Source organism: Tetrao urogallus (genome assembly GCF_951394365.1).
Source record: "Tetrao urogallus genome assembly, chromosome: 7".
In the NCBI taxonomy this organism is placed as follows: domain Eukaryota; kingdom Metazoa; phylum Chordata; class Aves; order Galliformes; family Phasianidae; genus Tetrao; species Tetrao urogallus.
In genome coordinates, this window is record NC_136820.1 from 50162847 (window position 1) to 50185366 (window position 22520).

The 22520-nt window shown below is 39.1% G+C and overlaps 1 protein-coding gene across 3 annotated transcripts in view; it reads right to left on the reverse strand.

Moving 5' to 3' along the window:
* ADCYAP1R1 (ADCYAP receptor type I) overlaps positions 1-22520 on the reverse strand; it is a gene marked incomplete at both ends in the record, with an annotated part of 96436 nt that overhangs the window by 10221 nt on the left and 63695 nt on the right. For all 3 annotated transcript variants that reach the window (XM_079538005.1, XM_079538006.1, XM_079538004.1), the window contains 3 exons: positions 13101-13192; positions 13945-14014; positions 19114-19174. In XM_079538005.1, coding sequence (XP_079394131.1) covers positions 13101-13192; positions 13945-14014; positions 19114-19174 — 223 coding nt within the window. The remainder of the gene's footprint in view (positions 1-13100; positions 13193-13944; positions 14015-19113; positions 19175-22520) is intronic.

A 22520-nucleotide genomic window follows, 5' to 3' on the forward strand; every position in this document is an offset into this window, starting at 1 on the left:
ATTTACAGGGGCATTTTTCTTGCTTGTTTTGTTCTCAATCTATGGTTGCTTTGGTGGAATTCACCTCAAGGAAGGTTGGATGTCTAGGTGAGCTCGACATTCTTGTTCCATGGAGAATCATCAAAGGGAGAATCATCACATGTAGCCAAGAGAGAAGTACACACTTGTTGGTCAGGATATATCTGCCCTATTCTGGATGTTCATTTTAGGATGGGATGGACAAGGTCCACTAACTGCCCTGACTAAATCTCCATTGATTATAACAGATACTCTGCCTACAAGGCAAGCATCTGTCTTTATTCAGATAAACCAAACTCTGTTTTTGCTGCTCTGCTAATATGCATGCTCTAAGATTTGTGTTCACACAGACATAGATGGAAAAAGCACTTTTATAAGTTGAACCGTGAAATAAAACAAATTGAAAACAATTTAAGCTTCGGTCCACTGTCAACACTTCTAAGAAATTTCCATTTAATGGAGATTTTTGGATTTGGTTTTGCTTTTCCTTTGGGGTAATCAACAACTGACATTATTATTAGATATCATAGCTTAAGAGGTGGGAAAAAAAAGTACAGTATTGTGGAACACAAAGATTCAGCAGACAGAAAAAAATAATTGTGTTTCAATCTGCTGAAAGAATCTCTTTTATTGGATAAAGTTGAAAAAGTAAATACAAAAAAGACTGCTCCTTCTACAGAATCACGTCTGTGATAAAGTTCTGCAGTTCTGCTATCTTTTACCAAGCCGTGCATTAATTGATATTTAAGACTGATTGAAAGTGGGGATGACAGTTTCAGAGAAAGTTTCTCTCCGCTATGGCGGAGACTTTCAAAAGCAACGATGGATTTTTGTCTCATTTTTGGATCACCTCATCTGAAACACATTTTATCAAAACAACTGTGACCACCTGAGAGCTTCTCAGCATGTGCTGAGAGCTAAAGCTCATGGAGGCGTTTTTCAGTACATAACTTGAAAAGGAACTGCCTGAAATCAGCAATCACTTTTAAAAATCTCAGTCATGGGGTGCTGTAGTGGAATGTTTTCCTCAATGACATTCTTAAGTTGCAGAGGTAATCTGGAACAAAAAAATCTCCACTGATCTCCAAGACCTGTTCCTTTACTGATTATGCCCTGTTTTACATGGCAAGTTTTGATTTTCATCACAGTGAGTATAACTACCTTGACAGCATTTGTTTTTCTGATGCAATTACCAAAAAATAAGACTTGATTCTGTAAATAACTACTACTCTACTGCCAATGAGGTTAAATTCACATGTGGGCTCATAATGGAAAACTACTTGCTTAGGAAAACACTAGTATTTTAGCAGGCTGTTAGTATTGCTTTCTAATTCTTATCTAACTCATTTTGAATCATCTCCACATCGACCGAGATTAAAAAAGTCACCCAAAATCTTTAGAATGCAGAACTGACAGAAGTTTTCCTCTTTTTTTTCCCCCCACTTTTAATTGTTCTATTATTTCTTTATTTTTAAGCAAAGTTGAAACACTGATGGAAAGAAAGGGAAAAAAGAGGGAAGAGACAGAGGAGTCAGGAAACAGAAAGGAGAAAAAAATTAGCAAAATAAGAGAAAAATTAATATACATGAGACTATGGAAATCAAAACAGACAAATTAGGGCAGGATTCTCAGATCTCTGTAGGCATAGACATAATGGAACTGGTCACATCTAGCTACATGTGACTAAGAAGGATTTGAACCATCTCCTTTATCTCACTCAATCACAGAAAGAATTGAGCAGTTCCAGAGGTCAGGCTGACCTATGCAACAGAGGTGTCTAAGACATACAGGATGCATTGTCTTATGGAGGTGCCCTGGTCTCCCAGTTTGACCATAGACAACAACTAGACTGCTTAGATTAAATACGAGACTTTAGACAGCTAAAGGCAAACAAGCTGAGTCTCACCGCATGTGTCCTGTGCATGGACTGCAGCTGCATCTGGGAGGAAGAGGGAGGGTGCTAGGGTGGAAGGGGAAAGAAAATGTTAAACATTCCCAGGATGAAATGAGTGATGCATGATGTGGCTGAAGACCATCTTGTCAGACTGAACACCCTGCTGCTGTTAATGGAGATGAGACCGTATACAAATTTGAGGCTGTTGCAATTCAGTCAAGGCTTTGCAGGTTTCTCAGGGGTGCTTAAGAGAGCTAACATGAGAATGCTGATTCAGAGGAACAATTGTTCATTTAAACCAAGGCTTTGTTGCTACATAATAAAAAATCAGGGTTCTGGGTTTAGGTCATTAATAACACACGGGGAATGGCAGTTTGTGGCTTTTCTCTGAATTTGCTGAAGGTAAAGCCCTTGGGAAAATAGAATAAACATAGAAATTAAAACTGTGTCTCACTAAAAACCTTTCTGCATCCTGCTCAAACACTTCTACATAACCTCACTACAGATAGGATTAGCACCCTGGGCATTGAAAAAGAAAAAAACACAAGGTGTAGTAGTGGGAAAGGAATGCAGAAACGAATCAGTGAAATAAAGTACTGAAAATGCAGTACAAAATTAAAGTAGAAATTTTGTATGGTAGAGAAAATAGAAAAACAAAACAAAACAAAACAAAAGCAACCCTGCCATCTAATATTCACGCTTAATATTTTCTTGAATTTTTTTTCAATTGCTACTTGATAGCTAAGGAATTTTTGCAGCGAGTCCAAAACACAAAAGCTACCTTTAGAGAAATCCTGAATTTACAAATTGGATGTGGGCAGAAAACAAAGGCTGTGCAATTCCACCTTGCAGCAGAGACACAGCATGCAAGTGGACTCATCCACCACCCTCATCCAGACACAGAATGAATAGCACTGGTGCTTTTCTGTAACACTGTCTCATCTCATCTAACTTTTGAAGCTTACATTATAGATATCTGCACCTAACTTTGTCATCCTGTGCTCAATTTGCAGTCCATGGTGAGAAACAGACCATAAAGCCCTATTTGTCAGGCCTAATTTAAACACCTTGTCTATAACAAAAGGAGTTGTAATCAGTGGCTTTCTTAATGAACTGGGTAGATTTCTACTGACTGCTCTGAATCAAGCTCTACAATTGAAAACAAGTCCAAAAGTCCAAGTCCAGTCATGTTTTGAAGATCTATTTACATTTGGATCTACTTATTGCTAAAACCATTGAACTGAAAAACTAACTCTTGACATCTCTAAGGGATCTGAGATATTCTAGGATCATCTTCTGACTCATGGGAACTGTCTGGAAACAAGTTTGGATAAAGAAGGCAAAGTATTACATCTCCTTCACACTCTCTGTCCAGATAAATCAGTTGAAATCAGTTGGCCATAATGGATGTAGATTTTTATTATTTTTTTTTTAACCTGGCTTCTTGGTCTCTTGCTCTTTGAGGGATCTTCCATTTGTTTGACATCAGGGAAATCAGTTTCCTTTTTCTTTGCTGTTCTGAGTAGGGTGTCTTAAACAGCTCAGTAGATTTTTCTTTTTTTTCCCCAGTGATTTGGAGGAACATAAAGAAGATTTTTGCTTTTTGGTTCTATGTACTTTCAAAGGCAATGAGCTTCAAGATGAAAACTGAGACATGCAGGAATTCTCAGAAGATCGTTCAATGGATTTCAAAACTCCCATACGTATAGAAAATGTGGAGAAAAAAGTTCCACTGAAAGTAGATACAGTCATTGTAACTGAAAGCCAGTATGGCAATTACAACCAAAAAAAATGACATGGAAATGGTACGTCTGTGAGGAAACCACTGTCACCTCTCCAGAGAATGAGGCTAGATTACTGATTGCAGACAAGAGATGCAGTTGAAAAGAGATGTTAAACAATAAGGAATTGAAACTCGAACTTCTTGGTCAATAATTCTGACTTTTGCCCAGAACTGAATCTTGAAGATGAAATGTAGTGGTCAAAGAGTGCCAAAAATCTACTCTACCCTGCTCATTCTTGACTTTGCTAACACCTATAGGTGGTCATACAGGGATGGAAAAGTAATTGTCATGCACAGAGCTCAGAAAGTGAAGAGATAAAGCTTAATGTTTAAGTGTGCTCTATAGAAGAATCTTGGTACTAAAGGATAGAATATTTTCATCAAAAATAGACTTTAAATAATCTGTAACTTCGAAGTTACAAGCTCTGATCCTTCTTCTATTTTAATTCTGCAGACCATATTTCCACAAACTCACTGGCTCTGCAACCTAGTCTAATGTCATGCATGATGGAACAATTTGGATGGACATGCACTAACATAACTTCGGTAGAATAGCATGTTTAGTGAGAAGAATGTACCACACCAAACAAGATACTTAAATAATCTGTCTTGAATTTAGGTTTGCATTTTTAAATTATGACTGCATGCCACATCCAGCCACTAAATATCTGGAACGTGATTAGCTTATGCCTTGTTGTCTTTAAACCAAGGAAACAAGTAAAATCTGCAATGCATTTCTTTCTGTCTCAAATTGGGTTTCTGTCTCAAACTGACAGAAGTGGACATTCAAGCATTGCAGACAGATCTTAGCCTGGTCAGTTGGCAGAGCTCAGCATTAGAGTGACTACACTGAGTTTATGTAATTTGTACTCTGTAGCTTCAGTGACATTGTAGTGCCTCACCTGCCTTGCTCACCATCGACTATTCCTATGGGAAATAACCCAAGTTTCAGCCTATCTCTTTAACTATCCTTAATGAAAAAAGAAAACAAAACCTTGGTTGAAAAGGCCTGGCCTTGCAGACTTTTGATTACCTAAACAATCTCATGTGTAAGATGAATTACAGTTTGGAATGTAATGACAGTGGTGCACAGCAGCTCAAATAGTAAGACTAGGGTCTAAGACGTATGTACAACCTTGTATTGGCCCAGTCATAGGTAAAATACATTTTCTTAAACCAATTTCTTTAAGACTGAATTCAACAACATGCCATCGTAACCGGAGCCTTTGAGTGCTTATACCCTCTATGGCAAGAATTTCTTCTGTACAATTAACCAGTAACCCAGTAACCACCACATAATTACTATTATGAACAACATCACTCACAGAAGCCTCGTGAGAAGTTCACTCTTTCAGATTAAAACAAAATAAAACAAAAAAAAAACCCTCTTCACTGCCTGCACCATTCCTCTTGTCCCTTCCATATCTCAGGCACTAAGGGACTACGTCCTGGCAAGGATATGCCCACAAACCATAAACCAAAGAATATGAAGCATGTTAGTTGCTAAAGTGACACAAGAAATCAATGGTAAGGAGAAGCAGAGACATTGAGGGAAATTCAAACTCCTTTTGTGTATGGTAGCAAAGAGTGAATGGAAAATCATGGATGCTGTTGTTCATCAAGCTTTGACATAAATTGAAAGCACGTTCAGGATCAGAGATGTCAGAATTATTCCCCATTCTCTGCAGTCTTGTAACAGTCATGGCACGGCCAGTTGCTTCCATTCTCCCCTTCACCTTTATACTAAATAGCCAATTCCAAGAAACAAAGGTGCAAATCTGGAACAAGAAAAATTCCAAGTTTCTCCCTTCCAGCCTCACAATGCCTTCAAAACAACTATCAAAGCTACGAACAGTGCAGAAGGGAGAGGGAAAAGAGCCTTGTTTGGTCTTGTCTGGATTCTCCTAAGTGACAGAACTGCAGGGATTGGAAAGGACCTCAGCTCGGAAATTTTTGGAAAATGATCTGAATCTCCAGAATAACTGAGAATATCATCCCTAGAGAATAAAATACTCTGATAGAGAACATAACTGCACTCAAATTGATGGTATTTTATGAAGTCACATTGCTTTTTGATGGCAATTCATGAAGACACGCTGCCTTCAGTGCTGGACATTCTCTTTTCTCACTGACCTCAGTGACAACTGAAATTTATCAGTGCAGATCAGAATTACATTAATCATCTTGGTGAAGTACAGTAACTTTAGAAACACATTTGAGATCTGTACGTCATTTTCTTTAGGAAGCCTACCTTAGTTTTGCTAATTAGTAATCTAAATAGATAGCTAAAGCTAAACAGATTCAATCTGTGTAGTCTTGTACTTTATGAAAGTAAGAAGTTTATATAGTGCACATTGCTTAAGTATTTGTGGTCTTATAAAAAGCAATGCTGGAACTATTTTGGATATATATATATCTGGCATTTTAAATAATATATGTGTAGATAAGGGCATATATTTACACGTGTCAAAAGGCACAAACACATAGATAATGTTGGTCTGAGCATTCAGTTATCTTGAGTGCCATTCCACAGCAACTGTGGCTGTTAAGCTACAAGATTTTAGGTACCACAGTGTTGAAATAGATGTAGTACTGTGACCTACACATCTTCATCCTTCTAGACCATCTGGTTGTGAATTTTTTTAATTATGCAAACACTCATTTCTCAGCTACCTCTTGTAACAGATAGGATAAAAAAGTTTTGCTCATTTAGGACACAGTTTGTGGACACAGAACTTCATTTTCTGAGACTGCCACAGAAGCATGATAGAGTGAAACAGCAATTTTGAGTTGCTAATTAACAAATGGTAAGCAAGAAACTTTAGCAGATTTCAAAACATTCACCTAACTTGTGAACTGATGTATCAGAATTGTTTCCTCTGTCCACATATACATTGAAATCATGAAAGTATCTGTAAAAATACCTTATAGCAATGTGCACAAATAGTATTTAAAGACAGAGTTGCCCTATTTTTCCACTCTTATTTCAAAATAGAAAATAATTGTCAGCTTCCACTGTATGGATGTGGATTTGCACTCTGCCCCCCTTTTAAGGTTTTGAAATAGCAAAAGCAGAGCAATTTTTAACATTCTGTTCATCACAGGTGATCCTGTAACCACAAGGAACAAGTTTTATGCTCAGTGGTTTCAAAATGACAGCCTGTCAAACCTCCAGCAAAATGTTTGTATATCACTGGAAATGGATGGAATTCCTTTTAAAAATACTGACTTCTTCTGGAACATCCCTCTGCTGACTGATGTATGAAATAAAACCTCTTTCAAGGTGGACATACTTTTAGGCCTGATCCCATCAGCATGGTAAGAATGGAAAAGATGCACACTGAGTGAAAAGAAAACCTTGGGGCTGGGAAGATGAATGTTTAAGGTCCTCTATTGCCACAGGCACCTGGGTGGATTTTAAGCAGCCACTTCTATGCGTTAGACCTCAGCTGTTCAACAGGAGCAATACAGAAGCATTAATACACAATATATTCTGTGCTGATTGACTTTATACTTCTCGAGACCACAGTCAATCTGTAGGTAGGCCACCAGAGCAGAATTTTCAATTACTTTACCTGAAAACAAGTAAATTCCTGTGCAATTATACTCTTGCTAGTTATGATTTGTAGCCTACATGGTCTTAGATTCCCAAGGATTTTATTCAGTTGCTTTTTTTCCACATCCCTACCTGAAAAGATCTGGCACAAATGAACACTCCCATCCTCTAAGAAAACCTAACAAACAAAGCCAAGGACAACTTCCCCCCTCACACAGACACACACAAAAAAATAACCCCCAGCATAATTGTTTTTTGTAGGACATGTCAGTGAAAAGTATAGTAGTTGTGAAGGAGAACATTTTCTCTAGAATGCTAAATAAATTCATCATGAGTTGGTAGTAAGAATCCAGGTAGTAGAGACCTGCACTCCTCATACTCCTTAGGAATGAAAATGAGGTTGTTGGTGATCATGCACTGACACCAAATGATGACTGTTTGTGTTTCCCATTGTATTTTCTTGTGGGTTAGCAGAGGGATGTGAGATCTCTTCATTACTGGATTAGTGGGCATCCCAGCACCCAACTGATAATACCTGACATTAAGAAATTAAATTGCCCTGCTAACAAGTATACCATTCATCAACCACCTGCCCTTTTCTTGTCAGAAGTGAGACTGCTTTCCATGAGGAGCCTGTCAATAACTGTTAATGCTGGCAGTCTGAGCACTTGCAGCAAGACAAAGCAGTAGCAGAATGAATCACTGAGTGTCCAGTGACTTTGTAGGTGAACTGCAGAGGAGTGTTGTTTACCAAAACATTTGTGATACAACATTGCTTCTCCTGCCCTAACCCCCTAGGTTGCACCATAGGGAAAATCATACCTACCTATGATATATGCCATGTTTCTCCTTTCTTTCCAGCAAGATGCTGATTGGAGGAATGACGTAGACCTGAATTAGCTAGGTATATGTGGGATTTATTTTCTTTCTCATTGAGTTTTCAACATGTGATACAAAATTTATGATGAAGAATCTGTTAAAGCAAAAGCAGAAACAAGCTTCCCCCTCCCAGGTTATACTATTCAAGACCAAAAATAGAAGAAAGAAAAAAAAAAAAAGTTTTTTTTTCCGGTCAAATGTACTTTGATACTTGAAAATGAATAAATAAGCAAAGACTTGATGGAAATGTGTGGGCCTTTTTAATCTTAAGGATTATTCCAGCATGCATCTACATCATGCATAGCTACTTAATTACAGCAAGGGTTTATGGTACCAATGTCATTAGAGGATCTTCTGCCTATGGTGAAGGTTTCAACAATGCAGCTGTACATTTGGATGTATGCATTTGCTCTTGGATTCAAGTCTGTGTAGGCATTTCTAGTGGAATATGGCTTTCAGGGAGGTGAATGTACTTTATAAAAATTTGATTGAAACCAGGATGCTCTAAAGCAGATTCTGTCAGACCATACTGCACACTGTTAGCTCACAGGAAAAACAATGAAGAATCATTTATAAACTATTTCCTAAAATCCTGGTTTGGGGACTGAATATCCATGCATACAACAAGAGCTGATGTGACACGCCGTGTGCTAAGCTAGCTAGGTTGTGTAAGGTTGTGACTATGTGTTTCCAGTCCCTGTATTTCCAGTGTGAGTGCATACTGGATTTATTGACATCTGATGCATTTAGCTTTCAGTGTCCCTAAATAGTTTACTACTTCTTCAAAATACTTACAAAGTATGCAACTGGATATGGCTAAAATTCAGGATGTGTTCCTCTGTGGAAGCACACTATGTAAAATCTACCTGGGTTGAACATACAGGTATGAAGCTGAGATCCTTGTACTATAGGATTAACAATGACATGATTGTAATTATAGTAAATTCAAATTCTTTGCGGCCCATTTACCAAATGGGACCAGAAATCCACTTGGACTATGAAGATAGTTGTTTAATTCAACAAGGAATACAAACAGTGTCACTATTTACTTCTCAAGCAACTGAGGATACCAGACCTTCTCGCTTAGACAAAAACCTGTTGCTTGTTTTGATGCTTAATTTGGTGGAATTATTCAGGACTGACACAAGATTAGCTGAAACCAGAACACGGTCCAAGATACAAAGATATGTCCTTTTTTATGGCTGTCTGTTCTAATACTGAAAGGCAAAAAAACCAAAACATTATGTTGACTACTGGGAGAAAACATGAACTTTGCTTGGAATTCATGGCTGGAGGAAAGGAATTCTTGAAGTAAAAAAGAATAATTGTAATGGTGAGTTCTATTTTCTTAGTTCTACTGCAGCTGCTTACATATTTTTGACAAAACCCCCAGTCATTTCAAACATAACGAGGAGTTTATATCAAGAAAATTCAGTAAAAACAAGAACTGAGTGATAGTTCTCCCATAGTCGGACGCGTTTCGAGCTGTTCAGTCTGAAATGGGCTCAGCAGCATGCAGGCAGCTCAGAGGGGAACAAGGCGTGTGATGGAGGACTGGATGAGACTGCTCAGGAACGACTGAACATACAAGCTGATATCAAATGGAAGTTCACAATTGCTAGAGCATTTGACTGCTGCAGAAGATCATTAGGAATTCGCTACGTTTCCAAGTTTTTGTCAGCCCAAAGGCAAAGGCTAATGCGTGTAATAATCATAATCACCAGGAAGGCTTTTAGAGAGAAACCAGTTTTTTAGGGGAATGAAGGGCTCATTACAGCACTGCGAATTACACAAATTATTATTTTTTAAAGCAAGGCTTGCCATCTCTGATGGCTACACTGGATTAATTAAGCATGAATTCCCTGGTAGTGAGATCTTCTGTTGTGTTCCTGTCATGGCTTGCAGCTAACTTCAGTAGTGGAAATTTTTAATTAGGAGTGCACAGTGGTAACAATATATAATTAATCTTTGGATTTAAACATATCCCTAAGGCTTGTAAAGTTAAATACACGCTTAAGTCATTTGCAGAATTATGACCACAGCGTTTATAAAATGGATCTGGATCCAGATTTTCCTCATAGAAAATGATCACTAAGAGGGCCTGAACCTAAGCATGTGGCCATGTATATCAGAAGAAAATTAATCTTCTCCAAAGTAAAAAACCAAATTATTGCGTTGTTTTAGTCTTTTTCTTTTTTTGCTTTTGAAAGCCAAAGTCCCTGAGTTACAGGTGTGTAATAGACCACATGGGAGGCTTCTAACCGCTGTCACATTTGCTCATAATCTAATCATGGATTATTCATAGGCAATTTGTGGAGCGCCAGGGGTCAAACTTCAACCTAATCATTTGAATCCGAAGCATCTAAAGATTCTGCTGCAGCAAAATGTTTTGTTATGTGCCTCGTTCTTCTCTGCTGAGCACATAATCACTGCAAACATTGTGTGCGATTTCAATTTCTTGTTCCTGCCAGGAAAAGCAAAGGATTGTTTCAGCATCTTTCACCTCCACCTGGGCAAGGTCTGACAGTGTAAATTAAACGACAGGGGAAGGTTTAAATTCTTCACAGCTGGGCATGAAGGTGGATCCAGTGAAAAGCACTCTCCTGGTTGCTTGGGCTCAGTTGAGGTGATGGAAGCCTTGTCTATAATGCTGTTCCAACAAGTGGAAGATGGACACCAGAGCAAATTTCAGTTACTACTATAGCTTTTCTGTGCTATCACCTTCAGAAATGAGCTGAGCACACTTCCTTAACCACAGCTCATCAGTCTTGTGAACTAAGTACTTAAATATGCCATGAAATAACGGTCTGGATTAAGAGATTGGTTTGATGGGATGAATTGAATGGGAAATTGAACTGTGCTTTCTTATTTTTTTCATTATAGAGACAGTGATTCTGTTGAAGCCTCTAGCGTTCAGCCAGATACTGCTGGAAAGAGAACTTTACTACAAAGTTCTATTTGTTTGCCTTTTTCTCCATGCAAATAATGCCTGTGATTTCAAGATGAGAATGGGGAAACATTCCCATTTCACTTGGCAGGTTTGAACAGAAAAGCAGTATTCGTAAAACAGCCTATCAGCATGAGGAGATAAGGCTCAAACAAACAGCCATGAGCATGCATTTAGTTTGGGGTTTATCAGCCTACTGGGAAAGGACTGGAAATATTCGATCTGTATTTTGCATATTTCAGTGATAATAAAACGAGCTTTAAACAGTCAGTAATATGGAACAGCAAAATAGGACATGGAAAATGTTTATTTATGGACGACAGTCTAAAATGCTGCAGAGATTTCAATATGGTGACATTACCATTCTATGAGCTGTCCTTGTCCTTTTCTCCTCCCTTTCCAGAGGAGATGCATGCACAAATAAAATGTATGCCTGGCGTATATCTGCATAGACTTATTCACTGCATTTCTGTGTGATACCTTTGTTGTTGGGTCTGTTTGGATAAACAACACTCCACTTCATAACACATACATAAATGCAAGATTGATTTACACGCACCCATTTATAAAGTTGCAAAAAAATATGAAAAAATAATGGCAGCGAATGAAACAGAAAATATGATGTTTTTCTCTTGGTTTTAGTTGCTAACCATACACATAGGAAAAAAATCTCAGTAAAACTCAGTCACCATATTGATCAAGAATGATAAGGATGTTTCATCATCTCATCAAATCACGGGAGTTTGCGGCATGCTTTGCTCCATACGTGCATGATGTGCAGCAGATACCAAACATGCAGTCAGCAAGTCTTAATCACAGAATCATAGAATTGCTCAGGTTGGAAAAGACCTTAAAGATCATCAAGTCCAACCACCACCTAACCATTACCCTAACTCTAACAGCCTTCTGCTAAACCGTGTCCCTGAGCACCACATCCAAGCTGCTTTTAAACACATTCAGAGATGATGACTCAACCACCTCCCTGGGGAGCCTATTCCAGTGCTTAATCAGTATTACCCCTGCATATCTTGGGTGATAATTACATTCAATGTGTGGCGTTTGACCTCCCAGCAGCACACAACATGGGATGTCTTCATGAAAACTACAGGGAAACTACGTATGGGAGACAACATATTCACTACGCTTCCTCCTGAGTGCTAATTCAGAAAACAGACATCTGAGGAATGAATTTAATATATTACTTATGTCTAAGGAAAATGCCCAAGCTCATGAAAACTTGTATGGAAAATGTCTGTGGTGTTTAGACTGAGAAGCCATGAAAACACCAGAAGTGCTGCCCCACTCACTAGTTATTCAAAATAATTTTGTATACGGCTGCAAGCACTCAATGTAGGAACAGAAACTGCCTCAAATGACCAACCTCAATCTTACAATAAGGCAGAAGAAAAGGACGTGAGCTTTAAAACAAGTTTTAATACAGTTCTAAAACTTGCAATGGAAAACTCTCAGGATTTCTTTTTAATTTTTAACCAGTTCTAAGTGGGGAATTGTTTAGCTTAATTGGAACAGATTCAGTGTTACCAGAAACACGGACATGAGCATAAGCAAATTTAAGAGATCTAAAAAAGAGTTCAGACTACAGGTCCTGAAATCTTTTCACCAAATCTCACTGCTTTCAGTCAACTCTGTGCCTATGGAACATATGAAGCACTAAAATCTGTCCTGTGAGTGTAATAATATTTATGCCTGGTCAGTATGTTAATTTACAGATGACTGACTGATCTGTAAATAATAAGTACTATTATTTAATCCAATATTTATGCTTTTTTTTGTTTGTTTGCTTGTTTGTTTGTTTTGTTTTTTTCTTCCCTTAGCTTTTTACAAAGGATTAAAGGCAGTGTTAAAGTGCACTTTGGTGAACTTTGGATTTAAAAAAATCCTAAATCAACCAAATAGATTGAGTGACTCTTTTAACAGTTAACTCCAATATCTTTTTTACTTTTTATTTTTTCCTATGTGTATATTAGAAATCTCAGCTGATTACTGCTTCATTTGTACTTACAAATAAATGCTGGATTCATTGCCTCCAATGTCAGGTGACTGGAGTTTCTGCACAAGTATCACAATGATGCCAATAAAAAGCACAAAGTTTATCTGGGGGGAAAAAGAAAGGACATTACGATGACCATGATTTACTTTTCCAGGCTTCAGATGAGACTTTCTGTCAGCCCTTTCTTGAAACTCCTGACTTGTGTTACTTTCTCTCCACTTGGAATCTGAATCTCTCTCACTGGAATTTGTTCCATAATGAGATGACCTCCAATGTCTTTATTTTTTTTTTTTTAATGGTTTTCTTCATATCTTTTTTATTGTTTTTTTGTGTTGTTTTTTTTTTTTACCTCATCCTGAGCATCTTCTTTTTTATAGGTTCACGTTGTTATAACTATAGTTATAAATTTCAATTCAGGTTTGGTTGTCACCAGTCAGCTTCATAAGGCCAGAAAAAAAACAGGAAACTTAAGGTTTTATGTTGTTTGCTTGAACATCTCTTCCACTATAATTTTCTATCTACTTTTCTATATGAAGATTACAAGTGCTTGGAGATGCCCAGTATTATTAGTTCAGTTACAATGAATGTGTCTGAAGGTTACTGTGCTTTAGATAGTTGTCCAAATTGTTAAAAAGAGAAGCACTGCACCTGATGTAGGCTGTTTATATTCCCACAACAGTCAACAGAGACCTTGCTGACACTCTCACTGTAGTATGGATAGGAACTCAGCATGCCCAGAAGCAGGTACCAATGTCCAGTCAGCTAAACAACTCATTAGGTGCCATGAACCATATTTATTTGGTGCTCAATTTAATTTGCTATCTGGAGCAGCCAGCCTCCTCCAAGTGCTACTTACCATGATTGACCCAACCACAGGACCTTTGATCACCCACCACAAGGCAGTGTTGTCATTCATGTCCCAGCAGCTGCGGTCAGCGATAGCGGAATGGGGTGGGGAAAGAGAAGGAAATAAAAAGATTAAGACATAACACGGAAGTAAATAAGCTTGCCAACATTTTTAAGGGGGCAGAGGGTGGGATATTGGCTTTGTAGCCATTCATTTAGTTTCAAAGGTTTCATAGACTGTCCCCGCTAAAGCTCTCTTTTACAGCCTTTACCCCACTCATCCGAAACAGAGTAAATACTGTTCTTTTTTTTTTTGCAATTCCTATTGTAAGAGGATACAAAATAGTTCAGACATTTTGGAAAATGCCTCTGTGCTTATTCCTGTGTCCACCAACCATAAAATTCTAAGATTACCCATTTGGGTCAACATCTCTGTAGAGAGGGATAAGAAGACAAGAACAAAGGATTAGCAGACAAGAAAGGTCCAGGGTTAATGGACACAAATGTTCCTGACCCTGACCATCAGGGTTCTGACACGTGTCTAGTACACCAAGATGTACCAGGCACTAGTCATATACACATCCAGGAATAATTTTCCAGTCAATGAGGTGCCACCCCACCAACGAGCAATAATTCACCTGAGAAGCTTCAAGCTGCAGGCAATAGTTGCTGTCATCTCCTTTTTTAAGCTGTTTGGAGTGAGTGCTCCTAAATCAAATGGCATTTCTACCTCAATATGGACAACCTTCCTCCAGATTCACTGAAGGATTATGCTGAAGTTTATTCCACCTGGGTGCATTTGAATATTTACCCATGGAGCAAATTAATTACAGAACCCACTTATACATGGCTTTAAAACTATATTTTAAAGCTAAAAAAGCAATAATAATGAAACAAGAAATGTTATTTCCCCTGCCACATCACACCACCCCCACTACACTACTTTCAGTCATTAAAATTTTGATTGCCAGTTAAAAAACATATTTTATTTGTCCCTGCTTTGTTCCTCTCCTGTTTCCTTTCTGGAAAACATAAAAACATAGAAAAATGCCTTTTTTGTACCTGCAGTTCTGAGAAGGATGGTTTCTTTCCCTCCCACTGGGACAACAGCCAAAAGTCCCAGCAGTGGTTGTCATGGTACATTTGTCAGATGCCAAGTTACCATTTAGAATAAAACACTGCTGATCCTATGAGAGCTTGAGACAACTTTTGTGTCATTCAAATGGAGGCGGGGGGGGGGGGGGAGTGAAAACCTGCACTTTAAACAAAACTATACACAGCTTTAAGCATGAGGCAGCAAAGCTCAAATTCCATCATCTAAGTTAAAGTGAGAGAAAGTCCAAGGAGCTGAGCTATGAGTCTGGTTTAGATGTTTCAGTTGAATTGATAAGTGCAACATTTATAGATTCTCATAAAACAAACAACAGGCTTGTTTCAGGTCTACGCATCTGGTAGAGCAGGGGAGAAGGAAGCAAATGGAGAGATGGGATGTTCCATTTGCACAAAATTACATACTTTTCTCTGCCCAAAGTCCAAAAGCTTAAAATCTCCCTAAAATCTATAGGACTGATGGTTGAGATTTTCAAAGCCGCATTTCTAAGTTACTTTTGATATCCCACATAAGCATTTGAAAGGGGACTGGTGTTCCGAGGGAACCCACAGTCTGGAAATGAGACTCCTTCTATCTATCTGAAATGAGACTCTTTCTGCTATCAACAGTTGTATTCCACAAAATAAAAGTACCTAAATTCAGTAACTACTTTTGAACCTCTGCATGCATTTCTAGGTCAGGTTCCTTCTCTTAAAAATTCCTCACTATTTGCAAATCTCAGCTCTCCAGGACGTATATTAATGCAACCTGAAAATTTTTAACAAATCAAACAATTCTGGAAGAATCTGGGCAAATTCTGATATTCTGTTCATATAAACAGGCATTAATATATGTCACTTTGTCTCAGAAATGTGGAATTACAGAGGATGGACTCAGTTGTTCTTGTTTTAGTCATCTGTTGAAGATATCTCCAGTCCAGCTCATTAGCTTAGACTCCAGCTGAGACAAGCAGGTGCTTGGAGGGTGGGTATTTTTTCTTCTTTTCTTTTCCACTGCTGTGTTTTAAATGAGTACTCTGCAGTGATATATTCCCTCCTAGAAATTCCTTTTCTTCTCTAAACAGACTCTTCCACAGGATGTCTACATAAACTAACTTGTCAACGTCTACGTTGTAGATGTCGACAGTGAACCTGCTCATGCTTACACATGGGTTTTATTAAGAAATTTTTGGTCCAGCCCATGTGACATCTATAGGATGGATGTGGTGGAAAAAAACACCATCTTCTGATGAGAATCACCGAATTTCATTACTAATGCATTGCTGCAGTGAAGATCAGAGAACTGTTTTTCAGGATGGATGACAGAAAGAGAGCCAGTGAGATGAGAGAGGGATGCGGTTTCCATTTGGAAAGGCCAAAATCTCATCTCTGTTACATCCCTGGTGTACATCTGGAATGACTCCATTTAATTCAGTAGCACTGCTCTGGATAAACAGACAGTTGCATTTATCTCCACAGACTTGTCGCTTACAATGATGTGAATCACAAGCTGACATCAAGGCAACTCTGCCAGTTTCATAAGGAGCAAGCAGGAGGAAACTTAGACTCTGAGCCTGTATTTCAGTCCATGCCTTTGCCACTGTGCTTTCCCAGTTCACTAATTTCTGCAATGTTTTCAGGCTCGTGCTGGCTTTTTCCCCACCTCCAGAACAATGCTTGCTGATTTTTAAAAAGTAACCACTGAGACAATCAGCTAGAATCTGACCCAACATGCTGCATGCTAAACAGCTTTTGTAACTAAGAGAGGAAAGTGTGTTTTCTGCTCTTTTTCTTCCTTTCCTTATGTGAGATACTCCTCCTGTGTGCAAAACACAAAGACTGTTGAGCTCTGAAGGAAATTAATGCATCTAGGATTTCTGTTGTAATCATAATAATGACACAGTGGGGGTTTCTGGCTTGTTTTTCAAGGAAATAATTTAATTTGTCCTGATGTCAAAAGAGAACACTGGGGCAAAGCACTGGTATCCCCAGTGGAGGAAGGGCCTTATGTGTTTTCCAAAAAGAGCAAGATAGGACGAGGATGAAAAACAACCTGGCAGAACAGTGAGCATTATGCAAATTTTGGTTCCAAGTATCTCTAATAAAAGGAGAACTTTAAATACGAGCCTAAAACTACTGTAGATGGGACTTGGGTACATAATGACATCATTCACATAGATTGAGGTTTTCAAAGGACCATGACTGGATTTTCCAACTGGTGGTCAAAATCCCTCACTCACCAGCATTTTTCCTACAGTGTGACTGATTTCAAACATAGCTGTCATGAAAAGAAACATGGATCCCACGGTATTTTTAGGGTGCACACCTTCCTACCAGATATGCCTGCTGCACTGTCATACCAGTCAGTCTACCTGGATGGACAAGACCATCTCTGTGAGCAGATCTTCTTTCAGATTATTTAGCAAAGAATGCAAGATCTTTGTAGATTTTTTTCCCACCAAAATATACCATTCAGGTAGAATCTATCCTCTTAAGCTCTTTGTTAAGTTACCGCATCTCCTAAATTTTACTTATTTACTTATTTTTAATGCAGAAGACAAAATGTGGGTTTCTGCCTCACTCCTACCCATCTCCCCAACTGGGTTTGTGGAAAAACTCTTAAGAAGAGGATAAACTCCTAATTTCTTTTGAAAACTGGAGCTCAGCAATTCCTCCTGCAAATTTCACTCATCAGCTATCTGCAATATTCTTGAGCTGAACTTAACACTTTGGTCTTTACTCATAATCAGTTGGAGAGGAGCAGAGACATAGAGATTTTGGAAAGGGTCCAGAGGAGGGCGACTAAGATGATCAGGGGGCTGAAGCACCTCCCCTACGAGGACAGGCTGAGGGAGTTGGGCTTGTTCAGCCTGGAGAAGAGAAGGCTGCGGGGTGACTTCATTGCAGCCTTTCAATACCTGAAGGGAACCTACACCCAGGAGGGGAGTAAACTCTTCAAAAGGGCTGACAATAGCAGGACTAGGGGAAATGGATCCAAGTTGAAGGAGGGAAGATTTAGGTTGGATGTTAGGGGGAAGTTCTTTACAAGGAGAGTGGTTGGGCCCTGGAACGGGCTGCCCAGGGAGGTTGTGGATGCCCCATCCTTGGACGTGTTCAAGGCCGGGTTGGACGGGGTCCTGGGCAACCTGATCTAAATGTGTATGTTTGGTGGCCCTGCTAGGCAGGGGGGTTGGAACTACATGATCCTTGAGGTCCCTTCCAACCCGGGTGATTCTGTGATTCTGTGATTCTGTGAGCAGGCAATCATACATGCAATTCACCTGAATGTGATTCTAAGATCAGGTAAGCCATAATTAACTGTGCAGGAGCTATTGGGTCAGCTGCATGTTAACAGATGTCCTTCATGATTTCACCAGAGGAATAAGGACATCAGTATTGTCTCAATGACTATACAATAAACAAATAAATAAATAAAAACTCCAGGTTGAATGCTTGGCTTAAGCTATTTCAAAACTCAAATCAGCGCTTGAAATGGAAAAGGAAATTAATTCACAGAATCATGGAATGGTTTGGGTTGGAAGGGACCTTTAAGATCACCCAGTTCCAACCCCCTGCTATAGGTAGGGACACCTCCCTCTAGACCAGGTTGCTCACAGCCCCATCCAGCCTGGCCTTGAATGCTTCCAAGAAGGGGAAATCCACAGTACTCTAGGTGGGGTCTCATGAGAGCAGAATAGAGAATCAACTCCCTCGACCTGCTGTCACACTTCAACCCAGCCTACAGTTGACCTTCTGGGCTGCAAGCACACATTGCTTGCTCATGTCAATTTTTCATCAACAAACACTCCCAAATCCTTCTCCTTAGGGCTGCTCTCAAGCCATTCTCCACCCAACCTGTATCTGTGCTTGGGATTGCTCTAACCCAGATGCAGGACCTTGCACTTGGCCTTGTTGAACTTCATGAGGTTGCCCACCTCACCAGCCTGTCCAGGTCCCTCTGGATGGCATCCCTTCCCTCTAGCATGTCAACAGCACCACTCAGCTTTTTTTGTGTGTGTGACTTGATCACTAGATTTCCATTTCCCCTTTGTCACTGTCCTGAAACGTGTTCTCACACCATGATACATACCCAGTATCATCAAAGTGAAGCCTCAGCACTGCCCAGACAGTGACACAAATTGTCGGGGTGCCTGCAGAAGACAAGACAAGTGATGCCATTATCAGCCTAGAAACAGTCAGTACTCACAGAGAGCACTTCTTAGCAGCTCCTCCACTAAGGTTTTAGTCCCTGAGAGCACTCACACACCAAACAACACAACCCACTGCAGTCATTCAGAGCTCTAGAAACATCCACCTCAGTCAGAGGACAGGTGAGCTTTGATGGGAATAAAGTTGGTAATAGAAAAGAATAACGTTCAGATCATTATTACTCAAAGCTCATGACTTGCATTTTGATGCTTCAACAATAAAACGTAGCCCGTGCAAAACAAAAGCAGGGACATCAGGTTCTGTGTCTAGAGCTCCTATAACCCTGCAATCATTGCAGAGTGGCAGATGCTGTAATGGTATTATTGTACTCTTCTTATTCCTGTGTGCTTTTGTTGTAAATGACTTGCATATGTTGTGTTTTCCCTGCTACTGTAAATAAGAAACTTTTGCTTTACTTTCACCCAATAGAAATCAGTAGAGAGTAGTTTTCCCTCATTCACAGGAATTTTTTCTGTTTTCTTCCTGAGTAAGAATAAAAAAAACAAAAAAAAAAAACTAAGAACAAACGATTAAAAAAAAACACCAAAGCAAAACAAACCCAAACCTTGGGAACAAGAACGTTTCCTTTCTACTTCTGAGATTTCTGTCATCTTTAAAAAATACATTAAAGTACAAATTAAACCAAAAATCCACTGAGAAGCCTGGATTCATTTTCCCATCTGAAAGTACAAAAACAGTGTTTATTCAGTGAAAATATTTTAAAAAGCGAATGCTTTCTTGCAGGAAAAGTCTGGGTAAGCTGTTTCTCTCTTTTATGGCAAAGAAAATCAACTGGGAAAATGTCTGCATCTACTGTGGTACCATGGAAAACGGTCATTCATTGAGGTGCCACTGGAAAGCAGTCATTCATTGAGGTACCAATGGAAAGTAGTCATTTATTGAGGTACCACTGGAAAGATAAAGCACCGAAAAGCAAACACAACAAAAGACCTTGATAACTCCAGCACGCAGCAGCGAACAAGACTGTCATGAGCTGACAGGAACAATTATGCTTCATACATTCTGCAAAGCTGCATTGATGTCATGTTAATTAGTCATTCAGCTGGATCCGCTTAAGTGAGCCTTTGTCAAATCTCATATTCCCACTCTCAGACATAAAAATACCCCTGTTAGACCTCCGTGATGGATGAAGCCTTCCTTCTGTCACAAAGTGTACACAGAAATATTTGAAAAGAAAATGATGAGAAGAAATGAAATGATAGGCTTTGGATTGAAGAAATCATGCGTGTTGTAATTTAAATTGATGCCTGCTTTTCTCACACGAGAATACCTAGAAAACATTAAGGTATTTGTGCACCCAGATGCATAAAAGTAATGAAAAATTCTTTAAATATCAGGCACGAGCCTGACATGCTACATAGTGCATAACTATTTGCACTACAGACATTTTGTTGGTAGAAAATGATTTGCAAGCCTGAAGATGGACAGGACAGCAGAATTACACTCAAGGTCTCAAAAAAATGTACTTTAAAAAAGCATATTTGAGACTTTGAACTATCTGCTATATGAATATTCACGCACTCGCTTTTCTTTAATCCAGGAGACATATAAAGTCATCACAACCTTTTCATCTTCTGAGTAATATCTGAAAACAGAGAAACTCAAAGGGCTGCAGGAAAGAGCTGTTCTTGCTAACTGCCATTTCTGCCTTCAACAAGGAGCAGGCATAAGGAGGGATTTCCAGAGGAATCTCCAGTCTGCCCAGCCCTATCCATCCAGCAAACTCAGTGTGCTTACCAGCACCTCGCATATTTAAGAGGACAAAATTGGATCAATGCAACCATATGTAGTTCTCATTAATTACACACGGACACTGACATGCTCAGCACATTTTGAGAAACAGATAAACATCCAGACCCAGCAAAATGCTGAGCTGCTGCCTACTGCTGCTTCAATGCAACCACTTTCCTAGCAGCTGTAAGTCAGGGGGCTTTTTTTTGACCTACAAGGGTTCAAACATGAACCCAGAGTCTGGAAGAGCTTCTGTTCTTGCAAAGCACCAACTGCTCCTTCTGTGCCTGGGGAAACATTACCCAATTTGAGATACTCAGGAAATAACAAAATACTGTACTTGAAAAAAATAAAACAGCCCATGCTGGGAGATTCTCTTAGTATTATTAACGGTTGTCATTTGAGATTGCTGTGTATATGAAGTGGTATCTATAAACTGAACAGCCAGATCTTAGTTACAGTATTCAACTTGAGTGTAAATTTTGAGGCTGCATGAAAGAATGAGTCCATCTGGGTAGCTCGTTTTTACAGATCATTATTTTCCTTGTCAGTTAAGACACTGTGTTGCAATATCCTCATATCCAGATGCACTGACAGACAAGAAATTTGTGCAGGCTCAGCTAAAGTAACTCCACCACCGATATGTATCTGCTTTGCAAAGATGTACATTTTCTTTTAAAATTATCACATTTTTGTGTACTCATCCCCAAGTTCTCTAAGAGAACAACATTATATTTGAGCAGTAGTGTAATCAAACATCTGTGCAGAGCACAAAGGGAACTCTGAAAACCCTTCATCAATAATTTCCCAGCCTTGGTGTGCTATTTCTGATTATCTGTTCTTCCTTCTCTGTCCCTTTGCCCCCATTGCAGGGAGTCTGTGCCAGGAGTTAGGAATTTTTGGGTAGGCACAGTTGCCTCAAGAGAAAAAAACAATGACAACATCAACCAAACAAAAAAAAATCTAAGCAACATCAAAGCAAAATTCTTTTTCAAAAGAAAACTCTTTAAGGTACACGGGTTGTATGTAGATTTTATGCATGAATTTGTGGTGTTTGTTTTTTTTTTTTTCCCCCAAGGTAATGACAGAAACAGTGTTGTTTAAGTACAAATACAGAGTTCGACCTTTTTCAGGCATCTTTAAAATGAATGGATTTTTCTGCAAACTACAGTTTGCATTAACATGCTACCAGAATCAATTTACCTCCAGGAAACCATCATGAAAAGTAATTGCCCAGTTATCACCTTACAGTCGATCTTCTGAAACAAATCTTACTTTTTCCCAACACTGCAAGTTTCCATTTGCCACCCAGGTATGAGGGGCATATGTGGGTACCCTTTGAACATGCTTTCAATTTCTCTATTGGGTGGGAGAAAGGCACAAAGGAAGGCTTAGAGAATGGACAAGACTTAGTGTTTCAGCCTTGATTAAGCTGGAGAACTTGTTATTAAGTTCATATCTTGCAGAAGGCAGTTCTGAACTGCAGACTAGACATCTGCAAGTGATGTGATGTCCTCCACGTTTCAATCCAAGCCT